Here is a 20,259-nt window from a genome sequence, read left to right on the forward strand (position 1 = left end):
ACTGACATCACGATTTGAATTTTTATCATTTTAGGTAGCATTATTCGTAAACAAGCTAATGTAGCTAAATTGATCTTAAACTCCCACACAGCTGCTGAAAGTATATTAGTTGAGGAAACTGTCTAAGGTGAAGTCTGTACTGTATGAGAACTTGTACCTGAATTCAAATGTAAATATAAATAGCTCACAGGGTTTTTTTCCCCCCCTGAAATGTCAGAGAGCGTATTAGGAGAACCAATTTACAATCAGCCTTTACATTTAATTGGATAAACATATGATCCACAGAAAAATCAAGACAATAAACCAACTTTAATATTAGAAGTGATCAAAGGTGATAATACAGTATTTCCAGAAGAAACATACTAGAAAGTGTGGTAGAATTAGTCTTTATGTTCTCATGGAGTTTACAGAAAATATTATTATAAACTGGCATCTCAACTATTTAGTCACTTGAAGTATTCATTGCCAATATAAAATAAAAGAATGAGTATAGAAAAAAGTGTGTGATAAAATAACAAAACAGTTATTCTGCATGTGTTTTAAGTCATGAACTTCTTCAAGTTCATATATTTTTAGCTAAATGTGAAGAGTATTTCTAAATTACTATATTTAGAACAAGCTAATCCATTATAAAATGTATGGACTCTGAAAGTATTTATCCCAGTGTGGGGATGTCCTTTAAAACTCATGGCACTTCATCTGGGGTAAGGAGGCCAGATTCACCGTCAGAAAAAAGAAGGAGAAGGAGAAGAGAAGAAGAAGAAGAAAGCACATTCTCATGAATGAGCTGGTCAAAGACTCTATAAAATAAATTATAAAATGATTGGTGTCTAATTCAAAGGGGTACATTAGCATATTACTTTCTTTTGCAATCCTCTTCACTAACAGAAACAAAACAATTATAGATAGACTCAAAAATTCCTCTTCTTAAAGAAAACAGGCATAAAATTTTTACTATATAGAAGTCAAAATAATTCAAATGTTATATGTTTCTCCATTATAACAGTCTCCAGACTTTATTATTGGAAACAACACTCATATTCATCACCTAGGCTGGACATCACCTCCTTGAGGATAGTGAGTATTTTTATTAATTACATTCTAAAACATGTAGTAGATATCAGGCAGATTGAATAAGGACACAATGGGAAAATAAACTCATGAAAACATGAAAATTCAGTTTTGATTTAGTTCTGAAGGTTGAGAACATAAAAAAAATCAATATTCCTTAAAAAAGTGAAGGAGATCCCAATTAGGGCTTTTCAAGTACATCCTTGACTATTGACTGGCTTGCCTGACCTCACCCAAGGTATTTTTCCATTTCCCTAAAAGTAGGGGGGGGTCCTGAGATTTATGAACTTGCCAGGAGAACTGCGGAAACTTAATTAATTCTTAATGTCTGTAGAATCCTTTGGAGGCGTTTTTAATATGATTTTTGAGGAAATCACCATATTTTTTGTTTAAAAAGTTACTCTGTTCAACTGTATTTGAAAATATACAGAAAAAAAGCCTTACAATACCGTTGCCTTCTAAAGCCTAGTACCAAGGTCAGAGGTAAAGATGTCAAACACCACTGAGCTGAGGGAAGAAACCATGCCATGCAGAGATGCAGCCTGGAGGGGAGCCCACGGAAGAGGAAGGAGGAAACACTACCTGCCTCAGGGTATCTACCCTTCATCTTTTCCTTTCTCTTTATTTTTTTAGGCACAGAAGAGAGAAGAGAGAGAATGAGATGATGTGAGGGTGTTGGTAGAGATATTGAGGGGAAGGAATCACAGTGGTGATGGGAGGGAAAAAAGGAATGTGAGGCTAACACACAGGTGCTAGATACTAGTGCAGATCAAAGATCAATAACGTTGCCTGTGGGAACTTTGGGATGTCAAACCTCATAAACAGTTGCTGAGAATTTGTGTGCACTTAAGTCCTGGGGAAGCAAAGAGAATTATTGTCTTTGACGATGAATTGCAATATATAGAATATGCAGTAGTCAAGAGAATCATAGTCATATATATAATTCCTTCCTTCTTAGGTGAATTTATTTATATATTGGTCTAAATGTTCTATCCTTTTCTCATGAATTACCCACTGTGAATAGCTCACGTTAATGACTCAGTGTGTCCTTCTGCCATGATACATACGTCCACACAGTTTGTGCCTTTCTCCCCTGCTCCCTCTTCTCTAAATCCTTATCTCTATGAGCCTCATCTGCGCATGAACACAGCAAAGTTACCTGTGAGTTATTCTTCTGGATTTCAAAACCCATTTCAGCTTCTCACTTTATAGAGGCCACCAAAAGCCTGTCTCACTCTGGGTTAATGAGATATTTCTCATTTTTCTCTGTAAACTTGGCTATGGAAGCACTTCCTTGCCCACTTCAAAAAGATACTAATTTAAAAGTATACATGCAATCATTTAAGTGAATTTAGTGATCAGAGGAGATCTGTCATTCACGGCATCTTACTCCTGATAGGCTCATTTATTTATAGGTTCAAGCTACCGAATACCTATGTGAAAACTGAAGAAGAACTGAAGGAAAGCCATGTATCTTTGCCATTTGCATCCACCCTCAACAAATGACAACTTGAAAAATACGTTGCTAGGAGGGATCATTCATTTTTCCCTGAATCTTAGTTTCTACCCCTCTAGTCACTGAAAAATAAGCAACCTTATAGAAATGAATGAATAAGAGCAAAAACTATGAGCTGCATCCTCCAAAGGACCTAATTTAACCTAGAAAACTCTAAGCCAGTGAGAAAGTCTCTCAGAAAGCAAAAAAAAAAATTTTCTTAAAACTTATGTTTATTTATATGAAGAATTGTTCCAAAAAATAAATTATTCATGTGGCTCACAGAAATATATATAATTTATAAAAACAAATAAATGAGGACATTAGAACAAGTAAGACGAATAAAGAGGCTATGTGGCTAGGAATACTATCTTTCCTTAAAATACATGCCACAGGGACTCTTGCTAAAAGACGTTGAACATTCAGCTTTGAGCATTCTTAAGCCAGTTCACGGAAAAAACACGAGCCATTTCACATTTCCAAAATCTCTTCCCCATCTAACTCTCTGGTATTGGAAAGTGCTGTAAATTCTTTAAGCCTGAGAAATGATTACATTATATAAGATACTACACTTTGGGAGCAATTAACACTTAATTGAAGTGATACTAAATTATAAATACTTTTTGTGTGTGTGTGTGTGTGTGTGCGTGTGTGTATCTATATGAGTGTACATGTTGGGATAGAGTTTGGGGAACTGTTAAAGAAGGGAAACAAAGAAATAGGAGATTAAGAACACAGCAGATGCACCTTACCTAGCCCCAAAAGCTTCCTCATGCTTCTTTGTGATTCCACCCTTCTCCATCCTCTCCCACTCCTATGCAACCACTGACTGGTCAGAAGCATTTTAAAATTCAAGTTAGTGTGACATTGTTCTATAGATAACTCTAGGCTTGTGGCACTCAAGGTATCTCCAGCATCAACAGCCATGACCCCTCACATAACAAAAAACCATTTTGGGTATTTATTCTAACAAGGGAAGTAAATTCCTAGACAATCCACTAAATACTGTTTATAAAACACTGCCACTTTGTAACTTTCTGAATTGAGTTTCCCAAATGGTGTGTTCTTAAAAAGCACAAAAGTGGTTTATATCTCAAAGTGAAGTCAACCATGACCATTAAGATCTTAATCCTAATAAACTGAACACCTTACAACTTAGTTCCAATTTTTTGTCTTTTTAATTAAACCCAGACTGCTTAGTCAAAACAAAAAATGTGTAAATTCCAGCTTCACTACCTGTAAAGCGTGTGACTTTTGGCAATTTATTGAGCCTTCCTGGGTTTCAATTTCCCTATCCACGAAGCAGGAATAAAAACATCTACTTTGCAATATTGCAGAGATTAAATAAGCTAATATAGGTGAAAATACCAAACATAGCATTGGGTTCATGGTTACCCACTAAATGTCAATTCTCCTCCCTTTTTCTTCTTTCAAAGGAAAATCAGAATAAAGTTGAAGGAAGAACACGGGTTTTGCAACTGAAGGATAAGAGTAAGAGTCCGTCCCTTTCATGTACAGTTTGAGACAAAATACTGAGGCTCTCTAGGGTCCTCTGCGTCCTCTTCTCTAAAATAGGGACAATTGCTCGTCAGGATGGCTCCGGCAAAGAAGCGCGGAGAGAAGAAGAGGGCCGGTCCGCCATCAAGGAGGTGGTGACCAGAGAATACACTATCAACATTCACAAGCGCATCCACTGGAGCGCCTTTCAAGAAGCGTGCCCCTCGGGCGCTCAAAGAAATCCAGAAGTTTGCCATGAAGGAAATGGGAACTCCAGATGTACGCGTTGACACCGGGCTCCACAAAGCTGCTGCGCCAAAGGAATAAGGAATGTCCCATACCATACGCGTGTGTGGTTGTCCGGAAAACGTAATGAAGATGAAGATTCACCAAACAAGCTCTATACGCTGGTTACCTATGTACCTGCCACCACTTTCAAAAATCTACAGACAGTTAATGTGGATGAGAACGAACTGCTGATTGTTCAGTAAAGTTATAGAACGGCAAAAAAATAAATAATAAATAAATGACAATAAAAATATTTAGGAATAATCACAGGCCAATAGCGACCCAAGTCACTTCCATTCAAGGTATCTGGTATAACAAAATTAAAGAGATAGCAAACAGTGTTGTATAAACACATGAAAATTTATTTTAATATTTATATTAACAATTACAAATGGGGGATAAAATTTTCCCCAACTTCATCAATCTACCTCAGAAGATAGTATCAAAAGTAAATTGTATAAAAAGTCTAACTTAAAGAAATTTGTACTTGGACACCTAAGAAGGTCAAAAAGCAGTATTTCAAAGAGCTGTGACTATCTTGTTATGAGGTGGGCATAACACAGGATGACTTGGGAGTTCCTTTGAAAGTGAAAATAGGTATCAAAGAATAAAATTATATAATTATTAAAGCATTTACTTTTTTATTTTTGACTAGTTCTACTATATCTGTGAACCTATAACCTTTCTTTCTTCCAAAACTATTTTGAAACATAGTATTATTTCTATGAGATAGTATCTATATATTACCAGAAAATAATCACCTAAGCACAATGATTTTTCATTATATTTTCACATATTTGTCAGGTACTTAGCCATATGTGTCTATTACACCAAGTTGCTGGTATTATTCTAAACAACATCTCTTTTGTATCTATATATTATTTAAATATTTTCCATAAAATTGCCTGTAATTTTCCTCAACGATGCATTTTACGGTAAATAAATTTGAAATTGTGGGCATCTTCAATTAACTCTTTGCTATAGACCATGAAAAGTTTTCATTGAAAAGATACTCTGTAGTTGCTGAAATACCTTGTAGACACATGACAAATTCTGCTACACCGAGGATATTCTCAATTCTATTTGTCCCCCAGATTTTGCTACATTGACAATATCTCAATTCTATATGTTGAAAAGTGTAAATATTTCAGTTCAAATACCTCATTGCTCCTCTCATTTTTCTTTATTCAGAGTAATTACCTTCAAAAATTTCTATAATACAAACAATTTGTCATAAAAGGTATCTCTATAATTCTTTTCAGTGTTTGGTCAAATGTAGGTGCTGCAAAATCACAGATCTTTTCAACTGCATTCAGTTTCAGTACTGATAAATGTATCCAATTAAATATAGAAACTTCATCAAAAAAGTCCTCCAAGTTGAAATATTTCAAAGGAAAATCCTTAAATCTAGCCCTTAGTTTGAGCTCTTATTGTTTAATTTTTCCCCTTGCTTGTCTAGTGATACATTTCAATGTATTCTTGTCTTACAGTTTGGTTTACAGTCCTCGCTATCCACTAAAATGAAGTTTTTGATACTCTGTTTATTAAATACTTTGATTAAATATTTTCAAGTGATTTCAAATAAAATGAAAAGAAAATACAAAAGGTTCATTCAGAAAAGAATAATAACTGTCAGACACTTAGATTGTTTACAAAGCATTCATTCAAAGGCTCAGACATTTTAAAATTATGACTGATGACGACAGTAAAAAGAAAAACCACGTATTGCCATGCCAAATGTTTTTTCTGTATTTAACAAACATCATGTAGTGTAACTACTGTAACTAATTCTTCATATATAAACATATTTGGTAACTTTGACCATTACAGCCTCTATAGTGATTGATAGAACGCACCATTTTGGGGGCACAAAAATGTACTGTGCGTTCACTACATCCAAGTCCAAGCACATTTCTTCCTTCTCCATACATTGTTTAATTTAATAAACATTGTCTTTACTATGACACTGTGCTCTACCAAAACCTACATTTGTCTTCCCATCACAAAACAAGTAACTTTATTTTTAATGATCCATTTAACTGAATTTACAATAATATTTAAAATAATATACGATTTACCTTCTATAAAACAAACTTTGGAAAGCTTTACTTATATCCATAAATTTGATGCAAAAACTCAAGTATTATTAAGATTAACTGATTTTCCATAGAAAACCCTGACGGTGTTAATAGTTATGAAGCTCATCTACTATTGAATCAATACATTAACCACTGTTGCTTCATTTTTTTCTACGTGTATAAGAAAACTCAAACTCAAAACTGAATAAAATTTTCAACAATAAAATAGAACTACTGACACATGCAAAAAAATTACTTAATTGCAAAAGCATTATGCCAAGTGAAAGAAGACGGACACCTCCACCTTCCCCGCCCACACGCCCCCCCACAGGCACACAAAAAAAATGCTACATACTGTATGATTTCATTAACCTTACAACCTAGAAAAGGCAAAACCACAGGGATGGAAAACAGATTAGTTGTCCTAGGGACTGGAAGGGGTGGGGAGGGTACTGACCTTGGGGAGAGGGGGGAGAGATACTGTTCCAAATCTTGATTGTGGCAGTGGTTTTATGACTGTACACATTTTGCAAAATTCATCGAATTATACACTTATAAGGGGTGATTTTACTGCATGTAAATTATACCATTATAAACCTCATCAATGTAATAAATAATGATAATTTATTAAAATAAGAAAAATTTGGCACAAATTCTAAACCCAATGACTCTACATTATAAGTTGCACAGATATGGATCTGTGGTCCCCAACAAAAAATCCAATAATACACACATGCAAAAAAAAGAAAAAAATGACTATTACACACACACATTCTAAAATTCTAAATAAAACATTAACAAGTAAAATTCTAAGTGAAATGCTAAGTAAAACATTAACAAGTAAAACCCAGTAACACATCCAAGAAACCTTTAATGAAAGAATGAAAAGATAGTTTATATTATAAAATCTGTCTAAAGAATCTATCATATTAATTGATTCAACAAGAAACATAGAATTATTTGAATGATGATGAAAAGAATTGATAAAATTGCTTAATAAAATAGGAATACATGACAAAATCTCTTAATAATAAAATATTTATTTCTCAAACTAAAAACCAGAAAAATACGTATTAGAAAAATGTTAAAATAATTCCCATTAAAGTCAGGAACAAGAAGGATATTCTTTATCATAACCATTTTTATAGCATTTATAATACTAGCCAAAGCAACTAGACAGTAGAAAAAAAAAAAATTAAGGGGACAGGGACTTCCCTGGTGGCGCAGTGGTTAAGAATCTGCCTGCCAATTCAGGGGACACCGGTTCGAGCCCTGGTCCAGGAAGATCCCACATGCCACGGAGCAACTAAGCCCGTGCGCCACAACTACTGAGCCTGCGCTCTAGAGCCCGCGAGCCACAACTACTGAAGCCCACAACTACTGTTGCTCCACAACAAGAGAAGCCACCGCAATGAGAAGTACGCGCACCACAACCACGAGTAGCCCCCGCTCTCCACAACTAGAGAAAGCCCGCGCGCAGTAACAAAGATCCAATGCAGCCAAAAAAAAAAAAATTAAGGGGACAAAAAGTAAGACTTGTGAAAATTGGAAACAAGAAAACAAACTTTTTATTATTTGACTGCAATATTATTTGTTACCCTAAAACCTCAAAAAACCAATTGCAAAATTATTACAAAGAATAATAGAAACTCAGCAAGCTGGCTGGTTAGAAAAACAATAAAATATAAGAATCAATAGCCTTCAAATAAATAAACATGACTGAATTAGAAAAACTAAACGGTGGAAGAAAAGAATCCATTTTACATAACAAAGATGAAATTACTAGGAATCGAATAAAGCAGAAATGTGCAAGAGCTTTATTGAGAATCCCAAAAAAGATGTGAAAGAAATACATGGCAAATTTTTGGATATGAATTTTCAACATTATAAAAATGTCATTTTCCGCCAGGAGAGTCCATTAAAAATATCATCAGGGTTTTTTTCCACCAGATAATCTGATTCTTAAGTTCCTGTGGACTTCCAAATAAGTATGATTAGCCAAGTAAAATTCTGGGGGGGAAAATAGAATGGAATGAGTCTTTTGATGCACATCATAAAACTTCTATAATTAAAACTGTGGAACTACACATAAAGAAAAAAATAGATGAATGTAATAGGATAGCAAGTCAAAATATAGAAAGAATTACATATAGAAATATAGAATATGATAAACTAGACATTTCAAATCAGTGTAGAAAGGATGAATTATTGAAAAATATTGTTAGAAAAATGGATAGGAATCTAGGAAGAAAAAATTTGATCCCTACGTTGTACTCAATAGATTAAATGACAGAACTTACTAATGGAGGAGAAAAAATTAATATACAAAATGAAACTATGGTAGAACACATAGGATGTATTTTTTTAATAATTTCAGAATAGAAAATACCTCTCTATGACACAAAATACAGAAATCGTAAGAGGAAAATTGATTAATTCACTTACATAAAAATCAAAAATCCCACCAAAATTGGAGAAAACATATACATTCACACCACCAGTAAACTATTCATTTTGTTACTCTGTAAAGAGCTCATAGATGTCAAAAAGAGAATGCCAACAATTTAATTAATAAAGGGCAATGAATATGAACAAATAAATGCCCAGGAAAGGAAATTCAAATAGAACTTAAATACATTAAATAATGCTTAACTTCACTTACAGTAAAGTAAATGTATGTTAAACATTATAATAGGAAGCCACTTTTTATCTATTAGTTCAAAAGCAATTCAAGAGATGGAAAAAAAGAATGAATACACTGAAATGCTAGGCAAATATTAGCTATTATTACTATCTTTCAAATAATTTTATAACGTTTATTCAAATCAAAAGTTACAATACAATACAAAAGCTCCAGTCCCAAGACATTCATTCTCCTCCACAATTAACGGAATCACAGTAGAAACATTTATTTCTGTGTTGAGATAAAAAATATGCCCCATTTAATCTTCTACATGATTCTCTCCATTGGAGGAATAGCCAGAATATCACACTTAAGAACAAGCTACTTCCTGTCAAAGTGGGTACTTGACAGTTTGATAACATCTGAACTTCTTACGTGGATCATTTTTTGTGGATCATTTTTTCTAGACAATCAAATAAAATATGGAAAGACTGAAAAGCACTCTGGTCTCAGTTCCCTCTAGTTCAATAACTAGAGTAAGAAACTGGTTGGACTCACAGGTACAATAAGGAAATCTGTCCAAAAGACTTATTAGAACAAAAAAAAAAAAAAGAAAAAGAAAAAGAAAAACATGAAAAAAGAAAAGAACTTTAAATTAGATTTGAGAGTTAGAGAGCTAGGTACCCTTATTTCTGACTGTAAGTTCATTGTGGAGTAAAAGTAAATGATTGCTGTTAGAAGTGCCTGACACTGGAGAATATATTTCTCCCAATAAAAGCAGACTCAAAATAGGTACAAGAATTTCCTCTGTAAAGCACTAACAAGGTAAAAATACAAAATGATGTCACTATAACAGTCATGGGAGTTAGAATATCTTCTATGGAAAGATTAGCCTGACAACAAAAATATCACAAGGAAGTTCTAAAGTCAGCAAATTCTAAGCACCAAAATCTCAAAGAAAATGGGTTTATTTTTTTTTTAAATGGACAGTGGATTTTTTTTGATGAGCAAAACTGCTTTGCACAGTGAGTGCATTTAATAGTTCCAGATATGAGTCTTAAATACCAATCTAAACACATTCTTAAGTGACTAGTACTTAAAGCATAGTATATCAAAAGAGAAAAAAAAAGCAGCATATGAACTAGAAAGGGCTAAAATCTTTAAAGCAGAAATCCCTTTTTGCAAGAGTTAGAAACTAGAAATGATATCACAGATTGCCCCAGTCTGTTTATACTTACTATTAAAAAACCACATTTTAGAGGCAGTGTGATATAGTAGCAAAATCACAGGCTATAGTAGAAAAATCACAGGCTACTGTGATAACATTAGAAAAGTTCTGAGCTTGAGTCCTGTCATCTGGAACAGAAAGGGGACTGCCTGCCTTCTTGCTGTGTTGGGTTGTGTAGGAACAGATAAAGTGCCAGCACGCCACACAGCATGCAGGCAGACATGCCCTGAATGGTAGTCACTATTATCATTAGAGTTTTATAAAATAAATTAGTACTTCAACCATGTGAAAATGAGGGGCTAGAAGCCAGTCTAGAATTATGTCTCAAAACTAAATTTAACCACATAGCACTGTATAAAAGGAGTACCAGTTACCACTGAAGGGAGATAAAGACAATTACTAGACAGACCTGACCTTTAAGAAATATGAAATTCTTCTACCCAAAAAAACATTTATTGAGCAAAGACTTTCTTCCAAGTGTAAGTCCAAGCGAGGAAGACTTGAAGGGGTTGATGGTTGAGTGTTGAAATCTGAAAGCAGATCATTAGAGCACACAGAGGAGCTGACTGGAGGGATGGGATGGGCAAGGTAACGTGGCAGCAGAGAGGAAATGTCACCTGGCTCTACTTGGAGCCTCACAGAAAGAGTTTAGACAGAAGGGGACCTTCAGGATGGGTGCCATGCAGAGGCCCAGGATGAGCAAGCAGGGCGTTTGGGGTGAGTATGTCTGCAGCCTCAGGAGGCAGTGGCTGGAAAAGATGCTGCCGAATCATCTTGGGGTTAGATGACCCAAAGCGCTTTGGACATCCTCCAAGAGGTAGCAGGGAACCGGTGGGTAGTTACATGATTAAACGATGATAGTGCTTTTAAGGAAAATCACTCTGGGGACAATGCAGACTGAAGGGGGCGCAAGCGGGTCGGATAAAAGCTTACGGCCCCAGGAGTCTAGACAGAGTAAGGTTGCAATTGTGTCGCTAAGAAACAGGATCCAAACTAAAGTAAAAGCAAGGACGAGGGAGATGAGAAGCCAAATTAGGGCATTTCTAAGTGAAATCTCCAAGACCTGATAACCAATCTGATGGATGCCCAGTCAAGGCCGACTCAGATTTCTAGCCTGAAGAAATGGGTGGGTGGTGATGCCAGTTATGGGGCCAGAGAATAAACAGGCTTCATGGGCTAGAAAAGATTATTCGTTCATTTGGGGACATGTGAATTCTGAAGGGCTTGAGGGAGATAGATAGTTGTATTCACAGCTAAAAAGGAAAGCAAAATTTATCTTCCAGGGAATTTATAAGCCAAGAACTACGTTTGACTGTTTAAATTACTGAGAAAACTCTTCAATCGCTCCAGTTGCTAAGTATGAACTATACCACAGGTAAAGTTGAAGTCTCATCATTTTTGTTTGTAGGCTCTGCTAAACCAAAATGGATTTAAAACCTTAGTGTTTAGACTGCATCAGCAAATACGTATGGCCTGGGTGAACGGACTATCTCTGCAGATGTTGCAATTCTGTACCTCTGTCTGTTGGCATTTCTCCAGTGGCTTCACGGGGATGGAATTCTAGCACACCCTCAATTCTTTTTCTTCTCCACAGGCGTCATTCTACAGTACAACACAGGGGTGAGCAGCCCTGGAGGAGAACAGCATTCACCTTGTGGTCAGAAATCAATCTTTCCCTTTGCTAAGAGAAAGTTAGCTTCCTGGGCAGAGCAGACATCCGTAAGTAAATGAAGAACACGCAATTCCGCTGCGTAATAGGGGACCCTTGTTCAAGTGTAAAGCCTTTATTAGGACAGATAGTAAGAAGTGTCTTAATGATTTGGTATGCACACCTGGAAACACTGCAAGAGGTCATACTTCTACATGTATAACCGAATCACTTTGCTGTACACCTGAAACTAACACAGCATTGTTAATTAACTATATTCCAATATAAAATAAAACTTTTAAGAAAACAGTTAATTAAAAGCATCTAGACATAGGGGCCAGATACACACACACACAGTACAACTATATCTTGCTTTTTCAGTGGCAAGACCAAGCCAATGTAGCTGTTTCCCACTGAGACCCATGGGCTTGAGGGACTCTCAGCTTTGTCCAGAGAGCCCAAGCTAAAATTCAGACACTAAGTACTGTAAACCTTAATGGGTAGAAGCTGAAAAAATGGTAAAAACTCTTGTGAAAGCTGCAAGTAATTTCTAGCCGGAAAGAATGAACACTTTAGGAGGGAAGGGGGAAGGGGCAAGATAGGGGTCGGGGATTAAGAGGTACAACTGTTAGGTATAAAATAAGCTACAAGGATATATTGTACAACATGGGGAATATAGCCAATATTTTATAATAACTATAAATGGAATATGACTTTTAAAATTTGTGAATCACTCTATTGTACACCTGTAACATATAATACTGTATGTCACCTATACTTCAATTAAAAAAAAGAAAAAAAGAAGAAGAAATATCTTCAGTTTCAAGGTTGACATTTCTCCCGTATCATGCATCAGCCTGTGCAACATGGGACGGTTGAGAGCTTTTACACCAGGCATACAAGACAACACATTTCTCTTACCAAGACATGGGTCTACCACCTCCCATGGCTTATTATGACAAAGCACCCTGGCTTCAAAGATGTTCCTCGTCTGGCCTTATTGACTTTCCATTGTCCTGTTGCCTCTACATTGCCCCCTCCACGTCCTCTAAGATACTTGGTATTCTCCTTAAAGGCCCCCCTTTCCAGCCTCAATGACAAGTGCTGCACAAATTGACCAAGTAAATGGAATACTGTTTTTTGCCCTTACCATATATGAGCCAATCATTCCCACCCAGAAGTCATTTACTATATGACTTACCCCAGCTCATTCCCCACCCCCAAGGAAATTATTCCTCCCTCATCTAAATGTACACAGTTCTTCACCCTGAACAGTTGCATCCCTTTCCAACCTATGTGATGGTAATTTGTGCATACATCTATTGTCCTCTTTGAGAGAAGGACAAGCGTGATTTATCCCAAAGATCCTAGCATAATAGCTTTATATATAGTCAGCATGGATTAAATAGCATTGAAGAAATGTTTGATTGACTGAATAAAGTAAAGATTTCCTAAGAGAGACTGTGCCCTCCCAGAGGTGTGTTGGATCTGGTCTACGGGCAACACCAAATGCCAGAGCCTAGAAAAAATTGTGGGTATAACTTCCATTCTTAACATGTTACCTATCTATTTTCCTCTATATGAGGATGTCAAAACAAAATTATCTGGTATTTTTAAAGACTATATAATAAATTTTTTCTTCTTATTTGTATACCTCACTCATCCAAAGAAATGCATTTCTGGTAAATACCTAAATCCAAATTCTTGTAAATCAAACACTTTGTTCATTGCAGGGAAGTTTTGAGAACCTATGCAGTAAGTCCTTTGTAAGATAAAGAATTCATCTCCAAAGTCAAAAGAATGAAAATAAATAATTCCCTCTTTCCTCATCCCTCTTCTCTATTCTCTCCTCCCTCTCCCGCTCTTGTTCTTTCTTTCTATTTTTTTAGTACTCTTGGAATAAAGTTTACATAAAGAAAGTTATTTAATTTAACACAGCCAACCTCAATACAAGAGTGCATAATGGGGAGTTTCTTAAAAATCTGAAACATGGTTAGAAGCATAAGAAAAAGATGGAAAACATACTGTTTCAAAACAGTCCACATACGAACCCAGTAACAGAACTGGTTAAGAAGGTAAATAAAGTGGAAACAGCTCAGTCACCTTAGAATACAAGGACCTGTCTTGCGTCCTTTGCAGATGCCACATTTGTGGACTGGTTCACCCTCAGATTAAGATACCCGTACACAGACCAACAGACCCCATGCAACCTTCCTTATCTGGAAAGAAGAAGCATCCTGTCAAGAGACTGGGATCAATATTCTGAAAATATCCCTATGTCTCCCACATTACTTGTAGATCAGAGAATGAAGAATCTGATTAACACAGCTGACTAACACGGCTAGGCTAGGTTGACTCATATGCCATCACCAAATATAAAGAAAAACCCTCCCTCCAGTGAGTTGGGCCTTACATTCACAAAGACTGCAGATGCAAGCTCAGCAGACTTTACATGCGTACAGAATTACATAGAGCATGCTCAGTAAATCTGCTTCACAGAAGAACAGATGTGAGAACATTAGGCTTCGTATGCTAGTACAGCAATGGGACAGCACCGGTAGCAGATCGAATTCTAAACTGGCTCCCGAGATTCCTAACCCCTTGTGTAAACACTCCATCTGGTCCCTTTCCCTTGAGTTTGGACAGGTCATATGATTTTAGAAGGGATTTTACAGATGTAATTAAGATCCATAATCAGTCAACTTTGAGTCAAAAGGGAGATTATTCTGGGTAGGTCTGACCAAGGTGAGCTTCTAAGTAAGCTTACTTATTTTATATATAGTAGTGTGTCAATCCCAATCTCTCAGTTTATCCCTCCCCTCCCCTTTCCCCCAGTCACCATAAGTTTGTTTTCTACATCTGCGAGTCTATTTCTGTTTTGTACAGAAGTTCATTTGTACCCTTTTTCAGATTCCACATATAAGCGATATCATACTATATTTGTCCTTCTCTGTCTGACTGACTTCACTTAGTATGATCATCTCTAGGTCCACCCATGTTGCTGCAAATGGCATTATTTCATTCCTTTTTATGGCTGAGTAATTGTGAAGAAGTAAGCTGTTCTGTTGTAAGAGGGCCTGGGGAAGAGGCCATGTGTCAGGAGGCGGAAGGAAGCCTCCAGTTGCTGAGAAAAACCACAAGGAACTAAATTCTGCCAGCAACCACGAGAGCTTGGAAGGGGGCCTCGAGCCTCAGCTGACAACTTGGTTTCAACCTTGTAGTCTCCGGAAGCCCTGAGCACAGGACCCAGCTAGTCTTTGCCTGGATGTCTGGCCTACGGAAAATGTAAGATGATAAGCCACTGAATGAGTGGTAATTCACTACCCAGAAATAGAAAACTGACGTGGGAACTGTCTCTCTAAACATACAGAATGGGAATAAGAGACTACTCGTGGCATGCAAAAAATACAAACGAGTCTTTATGAACTCCCATTTGTGGGGAGATATCTATGGAGTGCTAGGTATTTCTTTGAATGTTTTCATGTAACAGCCTTTTACAGACAGACCCATACATAATGGAGCTCATTCTTTTGTATTGGCTAAATGCCTCTGATGATATTCTTCTAACTACGACCCAGCAAAGACTTAGGAAGTCCCCACTGTCCCCTTCCTTATTGTGTCCCTTTCCTACAGCATTGGGTACATTACCCTTCTCTCTATGCTTCTGAAGTTAAGAGATCTATGTACCTTGATGAAAGTATAAAGGGGAAAAGAAACTCCATTGAGTTTCCTCTGGAAAGGAAGCGTTTCAATTTAACAAATTTCTTTGGACCATTTTGAACAGGAGTACGTAAAACATATGCAAATACAAATGAATGTCTAAACCATTATTTCTGAATACTTTGAATGGAATCTCCTTGATAGAGTCTACTGGGCTACAAATATCCTTTAGAGCTTAGATCTTGTCTCACTAACCCCAAAGAGAAAGAACTGTTCTGGCCAAATTTTGATGTGACTGGAAAATGTAGGCTAATGCACCATTTTGTTGGAAAATGGACACTTCCCTTTGAAAGTTTTACATCCTCAAAGAAATGTGTTTTTCTCAAACGGTACCCTGTGGCAAATATTTGTACTGAAAAACTATTTTTTAAAATATGTACTTATGTGTTCTGTTATTATCATTTCCCTTTGTCCAGATTAATATTCATGTACTTAAAGCAAAAGTCTACTCAGAAAAGATTTTTTTAAGTACATTAATGTGTAAAAAAAAAATGAACGATGAAAAAATAAACTATATGCAGGTCATAATGTTAAGATTGTGTGTGTGTGTGTGTGTGTGTGTGTGTGTATGTTTAAGTGTTTCACGTGAGAAGTATGGCTATATGCAATGAGTCAAAGAATTTCACTGGAGTTACTTTTTTCCCCTCAATGGGGTACACATATTCAATATTTGCAAGCTTCTTAGTTTTTCTAAGTCTCATTTACATTCAGTTAAACGTAAACCAGGAGAACATATTTCAAGAGTAAATATATGTCAGGGTAGTTTTATGCGAAAAGATTTATATTTTCCAATAGTTTTTAAAAATTATATTGAATATGAGAAAAAAGTTTCAATTAATGGTCCACTATTGACTTTCAATCCTGACCAACAGCTCACTTCTTAAATACTAAAAAGAAAAAATATCCTATTACGCTCAATAATAAAGTGTCACTCGGTGATAAAATATACTATTAACTTATTTTATGTTGCCCTGTGATGATAATAACTCAACTGATAAATTAGTAAGATTATGTTATAGGCTTTTCTTGTCATATATTTAATTTTTCCTGGGAGAAATTTTACATGATGTTTTAAGATTTATTATTTTCCATTACAGTATTAAATCAATAAAGATAATAATATTTCATGGTGGTTAAGTTAGCAAGGTGGTTTTGTTTGCTCTCTTATTTTTTCAATGATAACAAGGGTTATTGTTTGCTCTCTTATTTTTTCAATGATATTGTCCAAAATAAAACAAAATAAGAAACTAACATGACTACAAAATATACCTAACAAGGCAGAAAATGTACCAAGTAAACACATGACATTTTGAGTATAATAACATTATGCACTCTCCAGTATAATATTTATTTGGGCGAGTGGCAATTTTGTTAATTTAAACCTTTCAAATGGTTTTATCTTGCACAAGAAAATAAATGACTGCTATAAAAAAAATCAAGAGAAAGAAGGATGATCATAGGAAAAGAGTTTCAGGGATAGTAATTATACTTAATAAAATTGTGTCAACACATAAAAGATAGAAAAAGATAAACTAAATATTTAGCAGGCAAACTGATATGCCATGATGTTAGCAAAATTTGTGGCTTAAATTTGCTTAAAGTATTTTTTTAAGTTTCAGATTATTCAAGTCATCTTGCAATTCAAATGAAAAGCAATTAAGAGGATACAGTCCTCTTTCCTTGAGTGGGGTTTATTGGCATGAGGGGTATCTTTAAAAGTTCTCAACAAAATTTTGCTAAAGTAAACCTTTAATGTCACTCATTACTTTGAAATTTGCTTCACTGATTTTCAGATTGATTTCATACAAAGTGGTTCCCTCCAGGAATCCCACAGACCCTTGGAGAACAGACCAAGCATGCTCTCCAACAGTTTTAGTTTTACTAATATTCTAAATGCTGGTTATGTGATGATGGTCTTCCCAAACAACGATTTAAAACTTCTAACCTTCTATTTTATTCACATTAATGTGTAGTTAAAATAGAAAAAGAGCTATTCACTAGTACACCATTCTTTCCCTACATGCCTTCTGTCTATCAAATGTTATAGTGAAAGAGGCAGAGGTCTCCTCACACAGATGATCCAAAGCCCCTCTCATTAGCAACTGGTACTTAAATATATCCCTGCAGTAATTCCCAGGGCTATGCTGGGAACACACTGCATTCCATTCAACTTCAAATGACAATGAGATAAGCAACTACTATTTACCAGTTAGCTCATTTTCAATACATGCACTTGTGATCAATATTGAAAGTCTTTTGGGTTTAAATTTGCAACTTCAAGAACAAACATCCACTAGAAACTGACCAGTTCCTAAGCTAATAAACAGTAGTAACCACAATCATGCATGAAGATAGCAGTGGTGATTTTGTGTAGTGGTTGGGTGGTGGGTATGATGTCACTGGCAGGGATTTGAAATTTTATTATATTTTTCTATTATTATCTAAGGAAGACAGATAAATAATACCATTGCACTTCACTCATACTGTCTGACACATCTAGAACATTAAAGGGGAAGGAAAGGCTAAGGATAAAGATAAAAACACTGGAAAGAATGTTCACACCAACTACCCTGAGTAGGCTGGAGGTTGAAAATAAAAATAAAATAAAATCCAGTAAATAGTTCATTTCTCCCTCATATAAACTTTTCCAACTACTCCTGAAGCGCGAAAGTCCAGGATTTACTTCCCACTGTAGTAAGACTGTGTATCCAGACGACTGGAGTGAAAATAGAGTTAGATGTGCTCTCTCACATCAGCTCCAAGAAATATGCCATCATCCTAAAACACAATGATGCCTGAATCACTACTAGCCTTTAGAACAAATGAGTTTCTACAAGTCTTGTGTAACAGGCAGAAAAGGAAAGATAGCACGCAGAAGCAACATAAGCTAGGAGGAAGGTGTGGATATTCATAGTGAAACCAATTGATAGCTTTTGCTGGGGGTGAAACTACAGACACCTCATTACAGGGAAAACCAACTGGTCAAGAAAAGGGGAGTTTGAGAAGCCTGGGAAGGAACGGGGACCTGACCGTGGTCCTGAAAGAGAACAACTTGCAGACGTTTCCCAACAGTCTCCAAGAACACACCATATCTTTGCTTTTAAACAGAAGCTTAAACAAGCTAAGCGTCCAATAATATTCACCCTCAAAAAAATTATGTTGAAACTTCCTCTTATGATCAGATCAACCTTTATAACGCCCGGCTTCTCCTTCTCCAACAGTCTCTCCTCGAGTGTTAGGATAATTTCAGATTGAAAGGTATGCTACCTTTCAATACCTGAGAAGCAGGAATCGGGATTCTGACAAACTCATAACGTTTAGAATTCTACGGGAAGCTTACACTTGGCAATCTTGATTCTAGTTGCATTTCTTAAACTCAGATGGGATCGTGCCTATCCAAAAGACCTCACAGAATGAAGCTCCATGGACGAAGAACATTCCAAACTCTCCCTATAATTTACGGAGCCTTGAAACTCTAGAAGGGTAGATTGGCAATTCACCAATATGGACAATTTTCATTTTCACTTCATAAAATTAATAAAAACCGAGGAATTACGGGTCCCACAGTGAACACGGGTGTCGGTCTTTCTTCAGGTTCTTTTCCAGACTTTACAAACCTAAGAGTCAAGGGGGCCAACTACACCGAAGTGTTAATACTACACCGAACCATGAGAGGAAAAAAATTCTCCGCACAAAAGACACCCCGGCAGGAACATAAGGAAACAAAATCCACTGGTGCAAAAAGGAGGGTGGGAACGAAAGTAATTTACAGGAGAAAAATCATTCAAAAAAAAAAAAAAACCCCATGCAACTCATCGAAGTGCAAGACTTACGTGTTCCGTCAAAACGGGTGGCGATGGTGTCGAGGAAGGTGTTCTGGGGCGCCAGTAATCCTTTCATAACCGGCATTTTTCCAGCGTGGTGTGAAATTCTCCATCAAAGTTTGTCCAGAAGGATGGTTCGAGAGGAAAGTGCCAAGAAGGGAGAAGGGGAGCGTGATGACGGCAGGGGAGGGGGGCCCGGCGCGGTGATGGGGCCGCTCGAGAGAAGGGGGAGGATGGAAGGAGCGAAGGAGCTGGTTCCAGCCGCCGCGGCTCCGCCAGGAGCAGCCCCGAGAGCGCTCGCGGAGCCCGCCCCGCACCTCCAGGCTCAGCCGGGCGCAGGCTCCCTCTCCCGCCCCCTCCACCTCCGCCAGCTCCGAGAACCCCCACCGTCCCTCCACGGGCGGCAGAGCCCGCCAGGCGCCGCCGCGCAGCCCGCCCGCCCGAAAAGAACCCGCGGTGGCCCGGGGCGCCGCGCCCTGACCTCAGGCGCTGGGGTCGCGGAGGGCGGTGCTCGAGGCTGGGTGAGGCTCGGAGTCGCGGAGCCTGCCCGTCTCCCAGGGGCGCCGGGAAACGCGAGCGAGCACGACTCCCACCCCCCGGGAGCCGCTGAACAAAGACCCCTTTGTTCCCGCTCTGTCCCTCTCCCGGGGAGACCAGAGTCCCGTGGGTGTGGTATTGGAGAAGGGGAGGAGACAGGTCGGGCAGGTACCCGGCCGCCCAGAACTTGGGAGCGGGGACGTCCCCCTGCGGTGTCCGCGAGAGCTGAGGCAGCCAGGCGCCCCCGGGG

At 37.4% G+C, this 20,259-nt stretch overlaps 1 protein-coding gene and 1 pseudogene across 2 annotated transcripts in view; one reads left to right on the forward strand and one right to left on the reverse strand.

Annotated features, from left to right (window-relative positions):
- KCNH8 (potassium voltage-gated channel subfamily H member 8) overlaps positions 1 to 19,796 on the reverse strand; it is a 401,123-nt gene extending 381,327 nt beyond the window's left edge. Inside the window, exon 1 of the mRNA XM_082460817.1 lies at positions 19,482 to 19,796. Coding sequence (XP_082316943.1) covers positions 19,482 to 19,557 — 76 coding nt within the window. The 5' untranslated portion in view covers positions 19,558 to 19,796. The remainder of the gene's footprint in view (positions 1 to 19,481) is intronic.
- Positions 1,469 to 14,679, forward strand: LOC309660307 (large ribosomal subunit protein eL31 pseudogene; annotated as a pseudogene). Its single transcript has one exon. The product of its transcript is annotated as a large ribosomal subunit protein eL31 pseudogene (transcript).
- Positions 19,797 to 20,259: the final 463 nt, after the last annotated feature.

This window comes from Balaenoptera physalus, assembly GCF_965194825.1.
Source record: "Balaenoptera physalus genome assembly, chromosome: 4".
NCBI lineage: Eukaryota > Metazoa > Chordata > Mammalia > Artiodactyla > Balaenopteridae > Balaenoptera > Balaenoptera physalus.